The 18,829-nt window shown below is 41.6% G+C and overlaps 1 protein-coding gene across 1 annotated transcript; it reads right to left on the bottom strand.

Moving 5' to 3' along the window:
- Positions 1-600: 600 nt before the first annotated feature.
- Positions 601-18,762, bottom strand: DDX25 (DEAD-box helicase 25). The gene is made up of 12 exons (XM_003923531.3): positions 18,458-18,762; positions 17,761-17,827; positions 17,442-17,486; positions 16,825-16,960; positions 15,051-15,143; positions 14,835-14,937; positions 12,720-12,834; positions 11,608-11,785; positions 6,349-6,586; positions 4,862-5,024; positions 2,019-2,207; positions 601-890 (listed from the first exon to the last, which is right to left on the bottom strand). The coding sequence occupies exons 1-12, from the start codon at positions 18,518-18,520 to the stop codon at positions 829-831; spliced, it is 1,452 nt and encodes a 483-aa protein (XP_003923580.1). The 5' UTR covers positions 18,521-18,762; the 3' UTR covers positions 601-828.
- Between the last annotated feature and the right edge of the window lie 67 nt (positions 18,763-18,829).

Genomic DNA, 18,829 nt, shown 5'->3' with positions numbered 1-18,829 from the left:
CTCAATGGGACTTGCAGGAAAATGTCCAGGATTCTCAGATATACCTTTCAATTCTTAAAAGCAAAAAAAAGTTTGCTCTCTGAAATGTTACTTCTTTAATAGGGTATGTGGGTTTTTCACCCTCCACTGACTGCTTTTCAGAAATACCCATAATAAAGCCACACTTTTAGAGACTATGAAATAACTGATGAGGGAGTAAATCTTCTCTAATTTGAACAGAGTAAGCAGCAAAATAGAAAAATGTTCTGAAATTCTGTATGTCACTTAAAAACATTAAAGAAGCAAAATACTCTTTCTTCCAAATGGTTTCACTTTTTAAAAGTTTTCATCTGTACTTTCACTGAAGAACATGCATGTGTACGCATGGAAGAGTTTCAGGCAGGGGATGGGGAAAGGCATAAATGGCTGGAAAGGGCACCTGTGAGTGAGGTCTGAAGATAGTGGCTTTTTCCTACCAGCTCAACTTCCAAAACCAGCGAAGCTCTACTGCCCTCTCGTGGCACAGTAAGATGCTCCCAAGAGGCACGATCTGCTCAGATTGTACAAACCAAATCCAAAAACACCCCAGTAGCCCACATTGAGATGTCACCTGTACAAAGGTTAGAATAAGAAATAATCTTGCTTTTTTTATTCGAGATGATCACAAGCTTCACATCAATTTGGTTTCAAAAAGACCTCATGTCTTAAAACTAAGTACCATGACATTTGTTTTGCCATCTGTGACAGTTTCACATTGAAAAAGCCTCAACATAAAAAAAATTACCTTCAAAACCCACTGAGACATTCTCACATAAACTAGGATAATGCACAAACAATAAAGTTCTTTCTTCAATAGTCAATCTTTTCAATTTCATCCATGTCTTCAGCGTTGAGTTGCTTAATACTGCTGTCTAAAAGAACAAAAGAGAACAGAACTAGTCTTACGTCAGGGCCTAAAAGAAACTTCGTTCCATCCAGATTTCTGAAGACGGTGATACCTTGTATAGGAAGCCTTGATATAGGAACACAAGGAAGGAATGGTACCAACATCACTGACCAATGCCAACTCAAACAGCATCAAATGCACCAGACCATGGACCGTATATATCTAGATACGCTGGGGCAGAGAAGGTCAGAGTGGAAGTGAGGAGAGCCTGGGAGGGACTAAGGCTTCTCTGCTACAGTCACTTCCTGAGACCAGGGCCTTAGGAGCTCACCAAAGTGACAGTGGCCTTAATGCATCATCGTCCTGTCCTCCCCAGTTAGCCCAACACAGGGGCCCTTAACCTACTTCCCTGAAAGGTCAGTGGATGTGCTACACTCAGCCTGCAACTGGTGAAAATCTCAAATGGCATGTGCCTGCCTATGTGCACTTCCCTAGAGTGCTTACTGCTTTTGACAAAGGTTAAGTAGTACTGTCCTGGAAGGTGCTCTTCCTACCCTGCTCCCCAGCCACATGCATGGGCTTTGGGGCATGGGACAATTTGAGCCATGGGACCCTCTGAGTTTCCATCAGAGAAATCTGCCAGTCTAGAATTCCAGCAGGCTATCATCAGAGCCTGCCTTGTTTGGATGAGAGGCCGGAGGAAAGGTCCCAGACTTCAGAATTCAGGACTTTCCTATTTAGGAAGGTGGGGCAAGAGGAGGGAAAAAGCATAAATAGAAGAGGAGAAGAGAAGAGAATCTTAAAGGATGTTACTGCTCTGCTTAGGGGATTTCTTTACAAGATGTGAAAATCTGCTCCTGTAATCTACTCTGCCTTCCTAAGATGTGAAATTCTAACTCCAGAATGAGCTGTAACACATAAATCTGAGCTCATAGTAATTCTACTTGATCAAAATAATTTTTAATTACCATATAAGCATTATTTAATCATCTGTCTCATATTAGAACCCAGGTCCTGTGAATTAAAAGCCTTCCAGCCCCTGCCTTCTGCTTCCACTACTCTCATGAGCCTCTAGACTCCAGCCCTCTGGCACACATCATCGCTGTCAGACCGGCAGGTCTATGGTTCACATTGTGAGGGTGGTGCTACTTACTAAAGTGGTCCTGGATTTTCATGAGCAATGGCAGCTTATCCACTTCAATCATGTTGAAGGCGAGGCCTTTCTTCCCAAAGCGTCCTGTCCGCCCTATGCGGTGGAGGTAGGTCTCATAGTCTGGCTCCTCTCCTTGTTTTACAGGGAGATCAAAGTTCACAACAATCGTGACCTGCTTCACATCAATCCCTAGAAGAGGAAAAACACTGTAGCGTCCTGCAATACTTTCCTCAGGACATGGGCCATTCAAGTACCACATTTGCCAAGGGAATTCTTATTCACAGAGAAAATTTAGAAATCCAACCTGGGCTTATGTAATTGAGACAAGTACTCTGGTCAGGAAGTTTGCTTGCCTGTTGTGATGTCTATGATGCTAGGTAAGAGTTCTCATAGAGAATGCTACAGAAGTGTAAATATGTACAAGGCTCACGTGTGTGCGTGTATGTGTGTGTGTGTATGGTGGAGAGGTGCCCTCACCAAGCTCACAGAGCCACCCTCTCCTCTCTGCTCCTGCTGTGCTAAGTCCCCAGCAGGCCCCGTAGTCTCACTCCCCCTTACCCATCATAGGACTCCGGCTCAGCTCCATTTTATGGCTACGGTTCCGGTCAGGTCTTTTTAAGCCCTTGCCTCAACGGTCACAACAACTTCCAGACTGGTTTCTCACCACTCTCTCCCTGCACTCCTCTCATCTCTCCTACGATGGTCACCAGAGCAATGTCCAACACACTTGTGTTCAAAACCCACTGCCCAAACTGTACAGGAAAAGTATAAACAATTCAAGACCTCAAGCCACCTGAAGTCTCATCTCTTTCTCCCCTGACTCACAAATACAACACTCCAGTTAAGATCTGGCCACTTCTTGAACAAATGTAAATTCTCATTCAATTGAACAGCTATGCTTCCTGCAAAAACCTTTTTTTTTTCCTTTTGAGACAGGGTCTTGCTCTATCACTCAGACTGGAGTGCAGTGGCATGATCTCAGCTCACTGCAACCTCTGCTTCCTGAGTTCAAGCGATTCTCCCGTCTCAGCCTCCCAAGCAGCTGGGATTACTGGTGCCCACCATTATGACCAGCTAATTTTTTTTATTTTTAGTAGAGATGGGGTTTAACCATGTTGGTCAGGCTGGTCTTGAACTCCTGACCTCAAGCAATCCACCTGCTTTGGCCTCCCAAAGTGCTGGGGTTAGAGGTGTGAGTCATGGCATCCGCCCCTGCAAAACCTTTCAGATCAAAGGTTGCCACGGAAGACTTCTACATTTCCCCTCCTCAATATGCCTTCCTTCTCAACACTAAGAAGCTGTCCGGGTCAGGATCCTTGTGCTCCTCGCACTGTGCCTTGACCTGGAGCTCTCTGTGCCTTCCTTCCTCTAGGGTCTAAAGCAGGCGTCCCCAAACTTTTTACACAGGGGTCCAGTTCACTGTCCCTCAGACCGTTGGAGGGCCGCCACATACTGTGCTCCTCTCACTGCCCACCAATGAAAGAGGTGTCCCTTCCTGAAGTGCGGCGGGGAGACCGGATAAATGGCCTCAGGGGGCCGCATGTGGCCCGCGGGCCGTAGTTTGGGGACACCTGGTCTAGAGTTATGCTGTCCAATATGGTAAACATCAGCACCATGTAGCTATATTTAAATTAGCTAAAAATTAAAAATTCAGTTCCCAGATCACAGTAGCCACATTTCAAGTGCTCAAGAGCTAGTATGGCTAGTGGAAAAATTCAGTTCTTCAATCACACTAAACACATTTCAAGTGCTCAAGAGCCGACATGGCTAGTGATTACTAACTGAAGAGCACAGAATAGAACATTTCCATCACTGCAGAAAGTTCTATTGAATAGTACCAGTCTAGAGAGGTGAGAGTTTAGGCAGTGAACTCCTGAGGGGTAGGGACCTCATCCTATTTCAGGATACCCTTCCTAAAAGCAGAACTCAGCATCCACTCCTAGCATGGGAGGTTCTCAGTTCTGTTTGCTAAAGTAAGAATGAACTAGAAAATGTGGTTTGAATATGGGGTCCAAGCAATGATTTAGGAGAGATGAAAAAAGTAGGAAGGTCCATCCTTCTCTCGAAAAAGCAAAGGATTTTTTTTTCTTTTTTACTAGTAGTCAATACTTTTAAAATTAAAAAGTCCACAGAGATGCTCATCATCATTAGTTATCAGGGAAATGCAACTTTAAATCACAATGAGATCCCAGCATACAGCCACAGAATGCTTAAAATTAAGAGTGACAGTAGCAATTGCTGGCAAGAATGCAGAGCAACTGGAAGAGTTTTACAGCTTCTTATAAAGTTAAATGTACACTTATCACAGGACCCAACAACCCCACTCCTAGTTATTTACCCAAGATAAATGAAAGCATATCTCTAAATAAAGATCTACATATGAATTTTTATTACTGCCTTGTTAAACATAGCCCCAAACTAAAAGCAATCCAAACGTCCATCAAATGGTGAACAGATGAACTCTCCATGGAATACTATCAGCAATTACAAGGAAGGAACTACCAATGCATGTAACAATACTAATGAAATTCATTAGTATCATTATGAGCATTTTGTTAGTGGAAGAAGTTACACAAAGGTTATATACAGTAGCATTTGATTCTGCATCTCCAAAAATATGGAGACAGAAATCTGATCGGTAATTGCCAGAAGCCATGGGATGGGAAGGGAGACTGGCTGAAAAGGAGTGTGAGGAAACTGGGGAGATGGAGATGCTCTGTATTTTGATGACAGTGATGGCTGCATGATTGTGTGTTTGTCAAAAGTCACAGAACTGTAGACTTAAAAAGAATGCATTTTATCATATGCAAATTAGAACTCAAGACCTGACTTTAAACACACACCTCGAGCGCAAACATTGGTTGTTATGAGAACCTTCTCTTTCCCATCCCGAAACCTCTGAATGATGGAAGCTCGCTGCTCCACAGTCAGCTCCCCGCTTAACAAAGACACCTGGTGGCCATCCTGTATCATCTCCACAGTCAACCACTTGGCGTTTCGACGAGTCTATGTAAAAAAGCAAAACCCACCACAGCACCCAAGATTAAGCAAAGCAGCCTGGCTGTGCTTACAGGGCAGGGATGGGAGAGGGCTGCAGAGGAGTTTTGCTTCACTTCTCCCTCAGTCCTTGAGGGCCTTAAAATGTGGCATGGCATCCTCCCTCCCTTTGTGCTTCTAAGGCTCACATACTCTCAACCAGTCAGACCTTTGGCTTTCTCAACCATGAAATGGAGATAAATGTGCTCCATAAACCTCTCATGTGCTATGATGTGACAAAACAACATATAACAATGGCAACAACAAACACCCTAAGAGTGCTTGCTTCCCAGGTGCCAGGCATCTGGCTTAAATCTTTACGGTGAGGGTCATGTGTTTCACAACAAATTAATGAAGTAGCAACCTAATTTCATTAAAAAATTAAAACAGGCTGGGTGCAGTGGCTCACGCCTGTAATCCCAGCACTTTGGGAGGCCAAGGCGGGTGGATCGCCTGAGGTCAGTTCGAGACTAGCCTGGTCAGCATGGTGAAACCCCATCTCTACTAAAAAAATACAAAAATTAGCCAGGCGTGGTGGCAGGCACTTGCAATCCCAGCTGCTCGGGAAGCTGAGGCAGAAGAATTGGTTGAACCTGGTAAGCAGAGGTTGCAGTCAGCCGAGATTGTGTCATTGCACCCCACCCTTGGTAACAGAGTGAGATTCTGTCTCAAAAAAAAAAAAAAAATTAAAAATAGACAAAACTCCCAAAGCTTAAAAATGTATATAACTTGCCCAAGGTTGCATGGCTAGCCAGTGGCAGAGCTGAGCTTTCTTTTATTCTACAAGTGTGTTTGGTGCTATCCATATGTCAGGCAGGTGCTGGTCTAGTACAGTAGATATGGGAGTGAATGAGAGGAGGCCCTGCTCTCATGAAGCTTAGAGTGTTTATGTGGTAGTGAGAAAATAAAACACATGAACGTGAAACATCAGAAAGCAAAAAACATAAAAATGGGGTGCTGTTAATAGCGCGTAACATCGTTAACCTCTGATAAAGGGTATTTGCGAAAGCTACAATAAACATAAATTGAAATGGGGAAGTGTTAGAAGCAGTCCCCCTAAAAGAAGAAGGCAGTGTGTTTAACATCATTTTGAAGATCCTATTCCATTACTTAACCTTTCTATGTTTCACCCATAAAATACAGGTAATTTCTATTCCGAGCTGCTCTGAAGATTAAACTGGAGACACACACAAAGTGTTGAACATGGTGCCCGGCTTTAGGGCACTTATTATATCTCCCTACCTCTGCCTGTGGGGATATCTGGGCACGATGAAGACATGTCCACAGAGTGTACCTGGCAGAAGATGATGGCCTGACCAATGGTGATGCTGCCATAAATGTTGCACAGAGCTTGGTATTTGTCTTTCCTGTGCTCACATAACACGTAATATTGCCGGATGTTGTTCAGGGTAAGCTCCTCCTTGCGTAACTTGATAACATTAGGGTCAGGAATGATTCGCTCAGCAAAGCGCCACACAGAGTCTTCAAAGGTTGCTGAAAAGAGGAGCATCTGGCATTCGGAGGGTAGAGCTCTGTGAGAGAGGAGAGAAGGCTGTCACCCAACTGTCACCCTGTCACTCTTCTTCAAGCACTTCATGCCACTGCCATCAGCTGCTGTGTGCACCCCTGTTCCATGTGAGGTGCTGCCTGCAATGACCAGCTCTATCTCCAGGCAGATAGCCAAGGTCCTGCCCCTCCTTGCCATCGAGAATTTGGAAAAGTGTATAAACAGAATGTGGAGCTCAGAGCAAAGTTTAGGTATACACTGCAGAGGGTCTGAGGTTTCTCATGCCAATTTCTTCCTTAGGCGAGGCAGATGCATGCACCCACAAGAGGGGTAGAGTAGATGCTTATAACAGTTATAATCTCACACAAAGGTAGACAAAGATAAAGGAAACAGAGACAGTTATTTGATAGCAGGTGTTATATATCTTGGGAGGGAAAGAACAACCAAAATTAATTTATTTAATTTATTTAACTTCCTATTTATTCAGAATAGGAAGAACTAAATACAAATTAAAGGGGAACAACAGGGGAAAGTATAGTGACTAAAATGTACCCATTCAGAACCCAGAATGAATTCAGGACCGATTTGCATAAAGTTAAAAAGCAGGCAAAATCGATTTGTGGAGTTAGCAGTTAGAATAGAGGTTAATCTTTGGGAAAAGAGCAGGACCAGTGACCAGAAAGGGGTTATTAATGAAATTCTAGGGTGCTGATAAAATTTTATTCCTTCATCTGGGCTGCTGTTATAAGAGCATGGCTTCTTGTGATAATTCACTCAGTGGTACACTCAGGATTAATGTATTTCTCTGTATATGTTTCATACACCAATAAAAAGTCAACTTTTTAAAACAAAATAAATGAGAGACACCAGAGGGAAATCAGCTCTTTTGAGAGGGAGACAGTTTATTCGAAGAATAAACTGTTAGTACCAAAAGGGAGTGAAAGAGATCATATAGTCCAGTGATTCTCAAACTCAGTTTTAAACCCGGGGTCTCGATCATCAAACAATCCGGCAGACCTATGGTCAATGATGTCAGACTGTCTACATGTGTTATCTTCTCAGCTGCCCATATCCCACTGATGTGATCATAAAGAGATAACAAGAGATTAATTCACAAAAACATGGAGAACGGGAAAGGAGAAACTGGTGGGTAAGTTATCTGAGTACATTTTTGGAAGACAGAAGGGGTGGTAAATGAGAAAGCGGATGAAGCTACACCATGAGCACTGCAGAACAGAGTGCTGATGAAAATGCAACTAATTGTTCCCTCAGACCACTGAGAGGTCTGGGACCTGCAAGCTCCAGGAACCACCGAATCAGAAGAAAAAAGCTGAAAACAGGGCGCATGTTAGAAAACATGAGGAAAACTTTGCATTCCACATGCTAGGGCCTCTTGGGCACCTGCTGGGTCACAATCCTGTATCTGGGAAAGATGGCACAAGGACTTATATCCTAAAGCTTGGACCATTTTACTCCAAAGAAAAAATTTACACAAATTACACAAAGATAGAAAACCATGGGCCATTCTGTAGAACACACTGGATTTTGAAGACTTAGTATGAAAAAAGAATGTGAAATATCTCCTTAATAATTTTTATTTTGATTTTAAAAAAATTTTAATAATTTTAATACTGATTACTTGTTGAAAGGATATTTTGATACAATGGGTTAAATAATATATATTTATTAATTTTACCTCTTTCTTTTTGAATGTGGCTATTAAAAAATTTTAAATTATACATGTAGCTTATATTAAGTTTCTGTTGGACGTCACTGGTTTAACCTGTTTTAAGAAAAGGAAGGGAACCTTTAACAATGCAGGGCGGAACAACCAACATAAATGCTCTATCTAATTATTACTTAATATTCTCTTGAGTATAAAATAAAAGGGACTTTCTTAGAAAGCCCTTTTTGGGGCCAGGTGTGGTGGCTCATACCTGTAATCCCAGCACTTTGGGAGGCTAAGGCAGGCAGATCACTTGAGGCCAGGAATTTGAGACCTGACTTCGAACTCAATGTCATCCTGATCTCCAAGTTTTTGTTTATGACCATTTTTTGGTCATAAACAAACTGGTCAATATGGAGAAACCCCATCTTTACTAAAAGTACAAAAATTAGTCGGGTATGGTGGCGCATGCCTGTAATCCCAGCTACAGCTACTTTTGAGGCTGAGGAAGGAGAATTGCTTGAACCCAAGAGGCAAAGGTTACGGTGAGCCAAGGTGGAGCCACTGTGCTCTAGCTTGCGGGACAGAATGAGACTCCATTTCAAAGACAAAAAACAAAAAACAAAAAAGCCATTTTTCACTACTAAATATTTCCTGGAGTTTTGAATTTTTCATTTGCTGTCATATAAAACAAATCAACTTATTGGTAAGAGGATGACAAGAAGGAAACTTCTTTTGATCTCTACTCAAAATTATTTTAAATAGGAAAACTGGCAGAAAATATGTATAAGGAGCAAGTGGATCCCCTTACTTCAAGTAGCTAAGCCTGTAGAAGCAGATTAGATGTTTATTCCATGCAGAAATTCCAGACTTGGGGATATCAGTCTTAGTAAAAAGTGGGGCAAAACATATGGCTGAGAAGAGGAGATCAAGTGAAAATATGCATCATGAATGGGAGGACCCTCATCCTGTTCCTCTACCTGGCTCCCAAAATGTCAGCAACCAAGGGTCTATCCCCCAGAAAAGAGAACAGAGACATTACATAGTCCTAAAGACCTCCAGATGACAATCATCACACAGTAGGGCTCCCCAAGTTACAGCCCCAGCCAGGCACACAGAGCTGTCCACTGGAATTTTAGCTTCTTGCCCTAGATCGTGAAAAGCTAGCAAAGTATCACCACATATGAGGAGGAACATTTTGCTTTCAAAAAGGCTATAGCAAACAAAAAGGAAGGGCATACATAACAAAGTAACACATGTGTATGATTATTTCTTCTATTTTATGTAATTATTTTTTTTGAACTGCCATGACTGTGTCCCAGAGGGGCTCTCTAAAAACTTGGTCACTCTAGGGAAAGAGATAACTAAAGAAATTTTCCCAGAACTGGCAGGCCCAAGTTTTGAGAATGAAAGGGTGCACTATGTGTCTAATATGATGAATGAAAAAAGACCTGAACCAAAGTATGTCACTGAAAAGTTTCAGAATACCATAAAGAAAGAAGACCTCAAAGGCTTTTAGCGGGAAAAAAAAGGTCATAAACAAAAGCTTGGATATCAGGGTGACATTAAACTTTTCAATAACAACACTGGAAGCTGAGGATATTAATTATATATTAGAGTTTTTTAAAAAAAACTTTTCTGTTTTCAACATTTCTCTGAATTTAGAGGGAGAATGACATAGGATTCCTATCTGGGCAAACTATTAACCAAAAGATCAAATTTACAGGTACAATAAGAACATTTTCAGATATGTAAGGGCTGAAAAATGAACCTCTCTTATATTATTTTTCAAGAAGGCATTAGAAAATATACTCCAGCATTCTGAGGAAGTACTCCAAGAAAAAGAACCTGAGATATAGGAAATTCAAAACTTAAGTGAGCAAAGGAAAGACCCATGATGATAGCTGTAAAGCAAATCTACCAGAATGAAGCTGGAGATGGAGAGAGGGAGCTTGAAATATTGCTATGAAAAAGGAGAAATGGATGGATTTTAACATTTTATTTTACTATTTGGAGATAACACAGACATAGGACACATACGATAGAATAACCAGGAAAAAATTAAAGATCCTTACACAGTGATACTAACTAAATGAAAAAAAAAAAAAAAAAAAAAAAAAAAAAAAAAAAAAGCAATGATTACTTCTAGAAGAGAAAGCTTCACAAGAAAAACAGCCCTTTATATTAGTGGGTTCTGTATCTGTGGGCACCACATGTGTGGATTCAACCAACGGTCAAAAATATTTGGAAAAATACTGTGTTTGTACTAAATGTACACGGACCTTTTTCTTGTCATTATAAATAATCTAGAAATGATTTAAAGCACACAAGAGGATGTGTATAGGTTATATGCAAATATTACAACATTTTATATCAGGGACTTGCACATCCACAGATTTTGGTATGTGCAGGGGGTCCTGGAACCAATCTCCCATGGATGCAGAGGAACGACTGTAATTATGATAATATGCTGTTTGGCTCAGCAGTGAACAATACTTATACTGTCACATGATATCAATACTGACAATTAATGTAACCTAACACATGACATAGTTACAGAGAGGTGATGGGGGATAGGAAAGGTAGAATGGGGTGGTGGTTTCAAAGGACTCAACTCCTACTTCCTGTAATGGGAGATCAGTTGACAATGACTATACATCAGGAAATAGCAATATGAAAATATTATTTAAAGATATAAAGGTTAATATCAGAAAAGTATTCTCTTCAGGTTGGAGCAAGGGGTTACTATTTTTCATTACAAGTCTTTCAATACTAATTGAATTTAACATTGTGTATATAATACATCATTTAAAAATACACGATACAGATTGGTAGATCCACTCACAGAAACTGATTCAGTAAGTCTGAGGTTGGGTCCAGTAATCTGTAGTTTTAAACCTATTAGGTGATCCTGATAGAGAGGCCTAGGAAAACGACACAGCTTTTTATAAGTTAGAGGGAAAGTCAGGACTAGACCACCAATCTCCTGATCCCACATTACTGGGTCCTCTACTCTATCTCAATTATCCACTGTATCCTCACAATATCTTTACCAGGCTTTAACAGATCCTTTTTAGAATTCTGACCAAAATACAGAACATTATTGGCAAATTTGGTGCAGAGGCAATACATCTAAATAGATTTCATCTGTAATCTGTGTTGCAAAAGTAAAGCACTCAGGTAAGTTTATAAACTGAAGAAGCTGAAAAACTGCAGCAGCTGAGGGATCTTTGAACCGGTGAAAATAATGAAACCCCAAATTTGCTTTAGAGGAGAAGGTGGTGAGGAGTTAAGCAATAAAGATAACAAGGAAGAGTAAACAAATAAAATTCCCCATCTGGACAGCAGGCTGAGGAAGAGATGAAGACTCTGAAGATTACCTTTGAATACGAATACTATGATCTGAAAATCCTTGGGTATCAATCATCACATCTGCTTCATCCAGGACAAACACACGAATCTTAGTCAAATCAATCAATTTTCGTTTAAAACACCAATCTAGGACAGTTCCAGGAGTGCCAATTACAATCTGTTTAGTGATGTCGGTGCCTCTGAGCACTGGGGAGAAAACGGTTTTAAGCACTCCTTTAGATGCAAACAACTCCAACAGATCACAGTTCAGGGCAGTGCAACAGAAAGCTGATAAGCAAAAACATAGATTGTAATAATTTTCCAAGTGCAAACCCTGAGGGTCACTGTGGTTTTTGACTCTGCAGAATTTTTACGATAAATTTCTTTCTATGCTTATGGTAATAACAGTGCCATTTGATTCTGCTTCATAGTCATTTAAAAAGCCACACTGTAGCAATTCCACCATCCTACAGAAATACTGATACAACTGTGAAAAATGGCCCCTCCCCAAAGAGAAAACAACCAAAATGCCCATCAGGTTACATTAAATAAATCATGAACTACAGTGCAGCTAGTAAAAAAAATAAACAGTAAAAAGTGCTTCCATTTTTGTAAACACTCAATGAAATCAAACACAAATACGGGCATTTGTATGTGCTTTTATGAGTTCAAAACAAAAAAAAGCAAAAACAAACAAACAAACAAAAAAGGCTTGCCTGTTTACTATGTGATCTTCGGGATTATGTTTTTGGAAGGCAGTGAAGAACAACTTTCACTTTTACCTAATCTTTTGTCTTTTAAAGTTTTTCCCCATTATAAGCTTATAGTATTTTAATGAAAAATCCAAAAATTGAAGCTGTCCTGCACAAACCAACCAAGTCTCGAAGTAAGGACTATACAAAGGTATCCTCTTGCAGGATGTAGAAATGATGTGGCTAACATTTAGTGGGTCCTTACTACGGGCCAGGCATTGTGCACAACACTTGACCTACATCATCTCAATTCTACTAACAACTCTATGACATGAGTGCTATTATTTCCCCCATTTAGAGATGAGAACGTAGAGAAGCTATATAAAATGCTTATTAGTGGTAAAGCCAGGATTTGAAAAATCAGCCAGGACTGGCTTACTGGTACATACTTCGATTCCCTCGAATGGCATACATCACTTGAACATCCACACAGAATTTTCCCATCTGCTCAACCACACGGCCAGTTTGCAGAGCCAATTCATAAGTAGGAGCTAGGCAGAGGCACTGTGGTATAGAGAGAGAAGAGGGGAGGAGAAAGGTTCTTACAGGCATCTTTCAAATTTCAACTACAATAAAAATTTGTATAGGGAGAGGCACAGAAAGGAAACTGAAGGTTTGGGTTGAATAAAATATTTTTAATTGGGCCAGGCACGGTGGCTCATGCCTGTAATCCCAGCACTGTAATCCTAAGGAGGCTGACGCGGGTGGATCACCTGTGGCCAGGAGTTTGAGACCAGCCTGATCAACATTGTGAAACCCCATCTCTAAAAAAAAAAAAAAAAAAAAAAAAGAAAAAAAGAAAGAAAGAAAAGTATTTTTAATTAGATACAGTTTAATAGTTGACAGATTTGAGGTGAATGCTGACTATGAGAAGGGGAAGGCGCCAAGGGATGGAGAAACAGCTACCTTTTACATATTCCTTTCTAAAGGGTTATTTAGAAACACAAATTACTAGTCACCCTTTCTGAGGTAGGGGAGGCATGGGATGGAGAAGAATGGGATGCAGGGAAGCTGGGAATCAATGAATGCAAGGCAAATTACAGTTTGAGTTTTATCCCATAGCCTCTTGTTTGTTATTAAAAGTCTGCCTATTTCTGAGGCTGGGCGTGGTGGCTCACACCTGTAATCCCAGCACTTTGGGAGGCTGAGGTGGGTCGATGACCTGAAGTCAGGCGTTGAGGCCAGCCTTGCCAAAATGGCAAAATCCCATCTGTACAAAAAAAATCAGCCAGGTGTGATGGTGGGTGCCTGTAATTACAGCTACTCGAGAGGCTGAGGCAGGAGAGTTGCTTGAACCCAGGAGGCACAGGTTACAGTGAGCCAAGATCTTGCCACAGCACTCCACCCTGAGTGACGAAGTGAGACTCTGTGTCCAAAAAAAAAAAAAAAAGTTTCCCTATTTCGGGAACACTCCCTGCTTGATCCAGTCCATTTATATTACCTATATCTATTTAATATATGATATATATAACCTAACACAATAGGTAGAATAATATTCCCCCAAACTGTTATTCTATACTCCATAAAAATGGCAGTTGCTGATGAAAAAAGATGCTGATGGAAAAAAATGGTGATATCTAATGCACCTATATGTGTCAATTAGGAATCTGTGATAGAAAAACACAAACTGCTAAAAATACCTTTCACCCACATTTTTCAAAATGTGCTCAAGCATAACTTATCCTACATAGTTTTTATTGATCGCAAACCCTAAACATAAATTTCACTTGTCTAAAATGCACAAGATTTCCTATGCCTGATCTACGCTGACCTGGCTGATCAGAGTGGAAGCTTACTGAGAGAACCCCGGTGTTCTCCATAGCACTTAATGAATACAGGTACTCAGCTTGTCAAGCAAACAGGGAGAGATGACCAGATACTTTTCATGAGTGGAAACTACACTAGGAGAATGGTAAACCGGGTGCCAGTGCCAGTCTTGACTCGGTCACTCTCTGGGGACCTCTAGAAAGACACTTCCCTTTCCAAGCATTGGCCTCCTCCTCTGCTAAAGTGAGGTGGACTGCATGATCTTCTGGTCCTGTAGCTAGATGGCTATAATTATTGCATGCTTAATTTATGCCAGGGACTGTTCTAAAAATGTAAATTATTAAATCCACATGACTTTATTCAATATTTAATGAGTGGTTTCTACATGTCAGGCATTGTGCTAGGTATTAGGATTTAAGGGTGAACAGATCAACTACAATACATTCCTTCACACATGCTATCTTTACAGACAAGAATTAACAGACTCAGATTTACTAACTTGCCTAAGACATTCAGTGAGTAAGTGGAGAGGCTAGGATTGAAACCAGACTATAAAGCTTGTCCTCTCCAACACTGTCCCATACTGCTGCCCAATGCTCTATGATTTTATGAAAACATGTCTTTTCTAAATATTGTCATAGCACGGTAGTCACCATATCATTGCCCAGGAACGTCGCCTGTTACTAAAATAGCATTGGCACTGCAAGCATTCCCAGTCTCTCTTAGTCTTCTCTTACCTGTGGGAACAATTCCAAGGCATTAACTCTGCTTAACATTGCCAATATAAATGCAGCTGTCTTTCCTGTTCCAGACTGGCTCTGTGCTATGAGGTTCTGGGGTCTGTAGAAAAGAGAAGACCACTGGGCATAAACTGAATACAAGAGTGTGGACATAAACTGAAAATAAGAAACTAAATATAACCAAGTTAGAATATCACTACCCTGGAAACTCACGGATGTGCCAGCATCATAGGGAGAGCCATCTCTTGGATTTTGGATGGCCTATTAAAGCCCATTGCATAGATTCCTTTTAGTAATTCTTCCTTTCTGGTAAAAAAAAAAAAAATCAACCACAGCTTATTATAGATGGTCAGTAGCATCAGAAATACAGATCCGAAAGGTGCATTTCTAAAATATATCATTCATACCTCAACTTCCAAACATAAACAATCATGCCTGCAGAGGTGGGCCACTAAAATGATAAGCTATGCCATAAGCCTAGGTGAAGGACAGTGGTAAGGGCCTTAAGCTGAACCTTCTGTTGAACAAAGCAAAATAGGAAAACCTCATCTGATAAAAAGAATACATCTGTTTGCCAAGAGTTATATTTTCTGCCTAAGCAGAAAACTAAGTGACATTTACTGTTTAGTTCCTTTTCACAAATGATATTGATGTTTTTAACAGTAATTTTCAGAGAAGACAAATTTTTATTTAGGCAATTATTATATCAGTTCTTTCTAAGAGTACAAGACACAATATTACTTTATCCTTCTGAGGCAGTATTTTAAAATGCAGCTTTCTTGAGGTTCTTAAGAAAAATGACAGAATGAGGATAAAGCAAGTGGGCTGGAACACCTCCACCTTTAATGACATGCACATTTCTGTGTGTTTAATTGGTGGATGACTGGCAGCCCATCTTAAATCATGGGTAGGCTTCTTCTACTATTTAGAAAATGTCTGGGTGATAGGATTTTGGATTTTTACCCTTTACATAAGTAGGTTTCAGTACTTTTCTTTCTGTTAAAATACTTTTTTTTTTTTAAAGCGTCAAATGATAAATCCCTAGGGAATGATGCAAACCCATTTGGGAAAGTTATTCAGTTTAATATCATTTGAAACAAAATATAATCAGGAAAGTAAAAGCTTGTAATTTATCTATAGTGAGTGAAGGAGGATGTCTGGTTCATCAGAATCTGGGTTCTGATACAGAGAGTGGCAATCTGGCTGTGCCTAGCTTAGCTATCTATCCCCTGAGCACTGCAGGAGGAAAGTATCTTACTATCAAAAATATTCACAATTTACCAGGCAACTTGGATATCCTAATGTTCTTCTTTAGAACACCTTTAAAAAAGACACACACACACACACACACACACACACACACACACACACTTTTTTGAGACGGAGTCTCACTCCTTCACCCAGGCTGGAGTGTAATGGTGTGATCTTGGCTCACTGCAACTTGTCTCCTGGGTTCAAGTGAGTCTCCTGTGTCAACCTCCTGAATAGCTGGGATTACAGGCTAGCGCCACCAGGCCTGGCTAATTTTTATATTTTTAGTAGAAACAGTGTTTCTCTATGTCTGCCAGGCTGGTCTCAAACTCCTGACCTCAGGTGATCTGCCCTCTTAGGCCTCCCAAATTGTTGAGATTATAGGCATGAGCCACTGCGTCTGGCTTGAGCTGTATTTTGATTGCATGAAAAATGTACAAATCTCATTTTAATACTGAATATTAAAACAAAAATTAACTGGGTGTGGTGGCACAGGCCTATAGTCCCAGCTACCCGGGAGGTTGAGGCAGAATTGTTTGAACTTGCAAGGCGGAGGTGCGGTGAGCCGAGATCGTGCCACTGCACTCCAGCCTGGATGACAGAGTGAGACTCTGTCTCAAAAAAACAAAAACAAAATATCAGAAAACAAAGAGGAGAGCCTGTTTTTATTATAGCAGATTCGTTTGTTCTGTGCCTTTCAGCATTTTTCCCATATTAAAAGAGTAAAAATACTCACAGCCGCAGCTCTTCAAATGTTTTTACTGAGTAAAGTGGAGAGCTGGGATCCTTCTGTAAAACTTCCACGTGGTGACTGGATTCTACTAAGGATTGACGGATTAACTTGTTTAAGAGTGAATTGGCTGCCAAATCCACTAGAAAAGCAAAAATAAAAAAGAGGACATCAAGCTTCCTGAATGACATCAAATAAGTTGCTCTTCCTCTTTCAGTGGCTGTATACCAAGCAACTGCACCTGTGCTCATCTTTCCTCTAAAAGAACGTTCCAGAAAGAATGAGATAGCACTGAGAATCCCTTCTTTATGAGGATTCAGTTTCTTATGCACTGGTACTTCACCATCCTCTAACTTCAAAGTAGCCTAAATCCATCTCCATGAAAGCAAATTCTTGACAGCTGGAAATTCTTAACCCAAATAAATCCCTGCATATTCCATTTCAACTTCCTTTAAATAAATACAACCTACTCATAATTTAATGTGTCTCCTGATAATCACTATAAGAAAATAGAAGCAAAGACAGGTCTTTTCCAATTGAGACTACATTATTCACTCACACTATTAAAGTTATAAATGGAAAAAGAATGCTAGTAGATACATGCAAATAAATTTATCTCCTACCTACATCTTCTTCATCATCTTCTTCGATGTTATTAATAGAACCATCTGGAAAGGATGGAAGAGAAACAATACATGTAAAGACAAACGATGAGCAGAAACGTAAAGCATATGATTCAATTTTTTTCTTCCTGACTCTTCAGTGTCTACTGGCAAGAACAGTCATTTCATGGAGGAGTGGGTAACATGATGGGGAAGGTAATGGAGAGCGTTAAATGTTCCACTAAAGAACGAGGGTATTTCACTTGGCAGGAATGTGATAAAAGCAACGCAATAATTTTTAATTCATTGAGGCCATCTGCTTTGCCCTAACAGCACTCACCTATGTTTCGGGCTGTAGTACTCTTGATACCCCGAAGGTTCTTCCGGGGGTGGTTGAGGTTTGAAAACTATTGAGAGAAACAAATTTCAGCCAATATTAAGATGCAAGCCCTCAAGCAGCCCAGTGCGTCCCTACCACAGGGGCTGGACGGGATTCAGGGAAGCAAACCGGGGTACTGTTTCCTTTGCAATATTAGGTAGCAGCAGATTCCTTTCGGAGTTGGGTCTCCTGTATGAATCATCCTAAAATTGGAGATTTTCTGTATTCCCTGTACATGAAGTTTCTCTTTCCTAGGCCTCTAGTTTAGAGTTGGGCAGTACTTGGGGTTCACAGCACCAACCAGGGCACAGTGGCTAGGAAAGTGCGCTGGCAGATAGATGGAAGCGAGCTGAGGCTTAAGGATCAAATAGGCAGAGTAGAAAACGCAGGGTCTAACTGGGACTACCAACTGCGCTCCCACCCTGGATTTCCAGGGGTCTTCATTTTGCCCTTTATAATCAAAGGTCTTGCCTCTCGCGGGGGTGGGGACGGGGTCTCCTTCTGTGGCCCTCTTTCAAACCCTTCCCACATCTCCCCTCCAGCATCTGAACACCCCACTTCGAACGCTCGCGGGCTCTCCCTCCCCTCCCAGCTAATCTCCCTCTGCGAGTGGGTGCTCCACCCCCGCGGCTGTGCCCCCCGGCTCGGTGGCGGTTACGTGGCTGCTCAGCCGCTCGCTCTCCGCCGCCCCCGCGTCTCCTCCCCACAGTAACGACGCCATGGCTGCGATCACTGCGATCGCTGCTCCCGCCCCCAGCACGTGCTTTTCCCACAGGCGCGAGGCGGCACCGGCCCCATCCGCCGGCCAATGGGCTTCCTCAGCCGGCAGGCGTTCGAGCCCGCGACCACCGCGGTGCGGCGCGCAGGCGCTGGAGGGCGGGGTAAGGCGCTCCAGAGGGCGGAGGGGGCGCGGAGTGGCACAGGGGGCGTGGAGGGGGTGCGAAAGCGGCGTGGAGAGCTGGCGGCCTGGGCGCGGCCGGAGGCGGGCAGTGCTGTGTGGCTGCGCGCGGTTTTGGGGTGCCCGCCCCAC

Source organism: Saimiri boliviensis, chromosome 6, assembly GCF_048565385.1.
Source record: "Saimiri boliviensis isolate mSaiBol1 chromosome 6, mSaiBol1.pri, whole genome shotgun sequence".
In the NCBI taxonomy this organism is placed as follows: Eukaryota; Metazoa; Chordata; class Mammalia; order Primates; family Cebidae; genus Saimiri; species Saimiri boliviensis.
The sequence above is the reverse complement of the archived record's forward strand: the minus strand, read 5'-3'. Positions and strand labels throughout refer to the sequence as shown.

Excerpts from the sequence above, each read along its gene's own strand:
- DDX25 (XM_003923531.3), bottom strand. The coding sequence starts at position 18,520 with ATGGCGTCGTTACTGTGGGGAGGAGACGCGGGGGCGGCGGAGAGCGAG. Across the intron at positions 14,938-15,050 it reads CCTATGATGCTGGCACATCC|ACCCCAGAACCTCATAGCAC; the intron begins GTGAGTTTCCAG and ends TCTTTTCTACAG. Across the intron at positions 6,587-11,607 it reads CATAGTATTCGTATTCAAAG|AGCTCTACCCTCCGAATGCC; the intron begins GTAATCTTCAGA and ends CCTCTCTCACAG.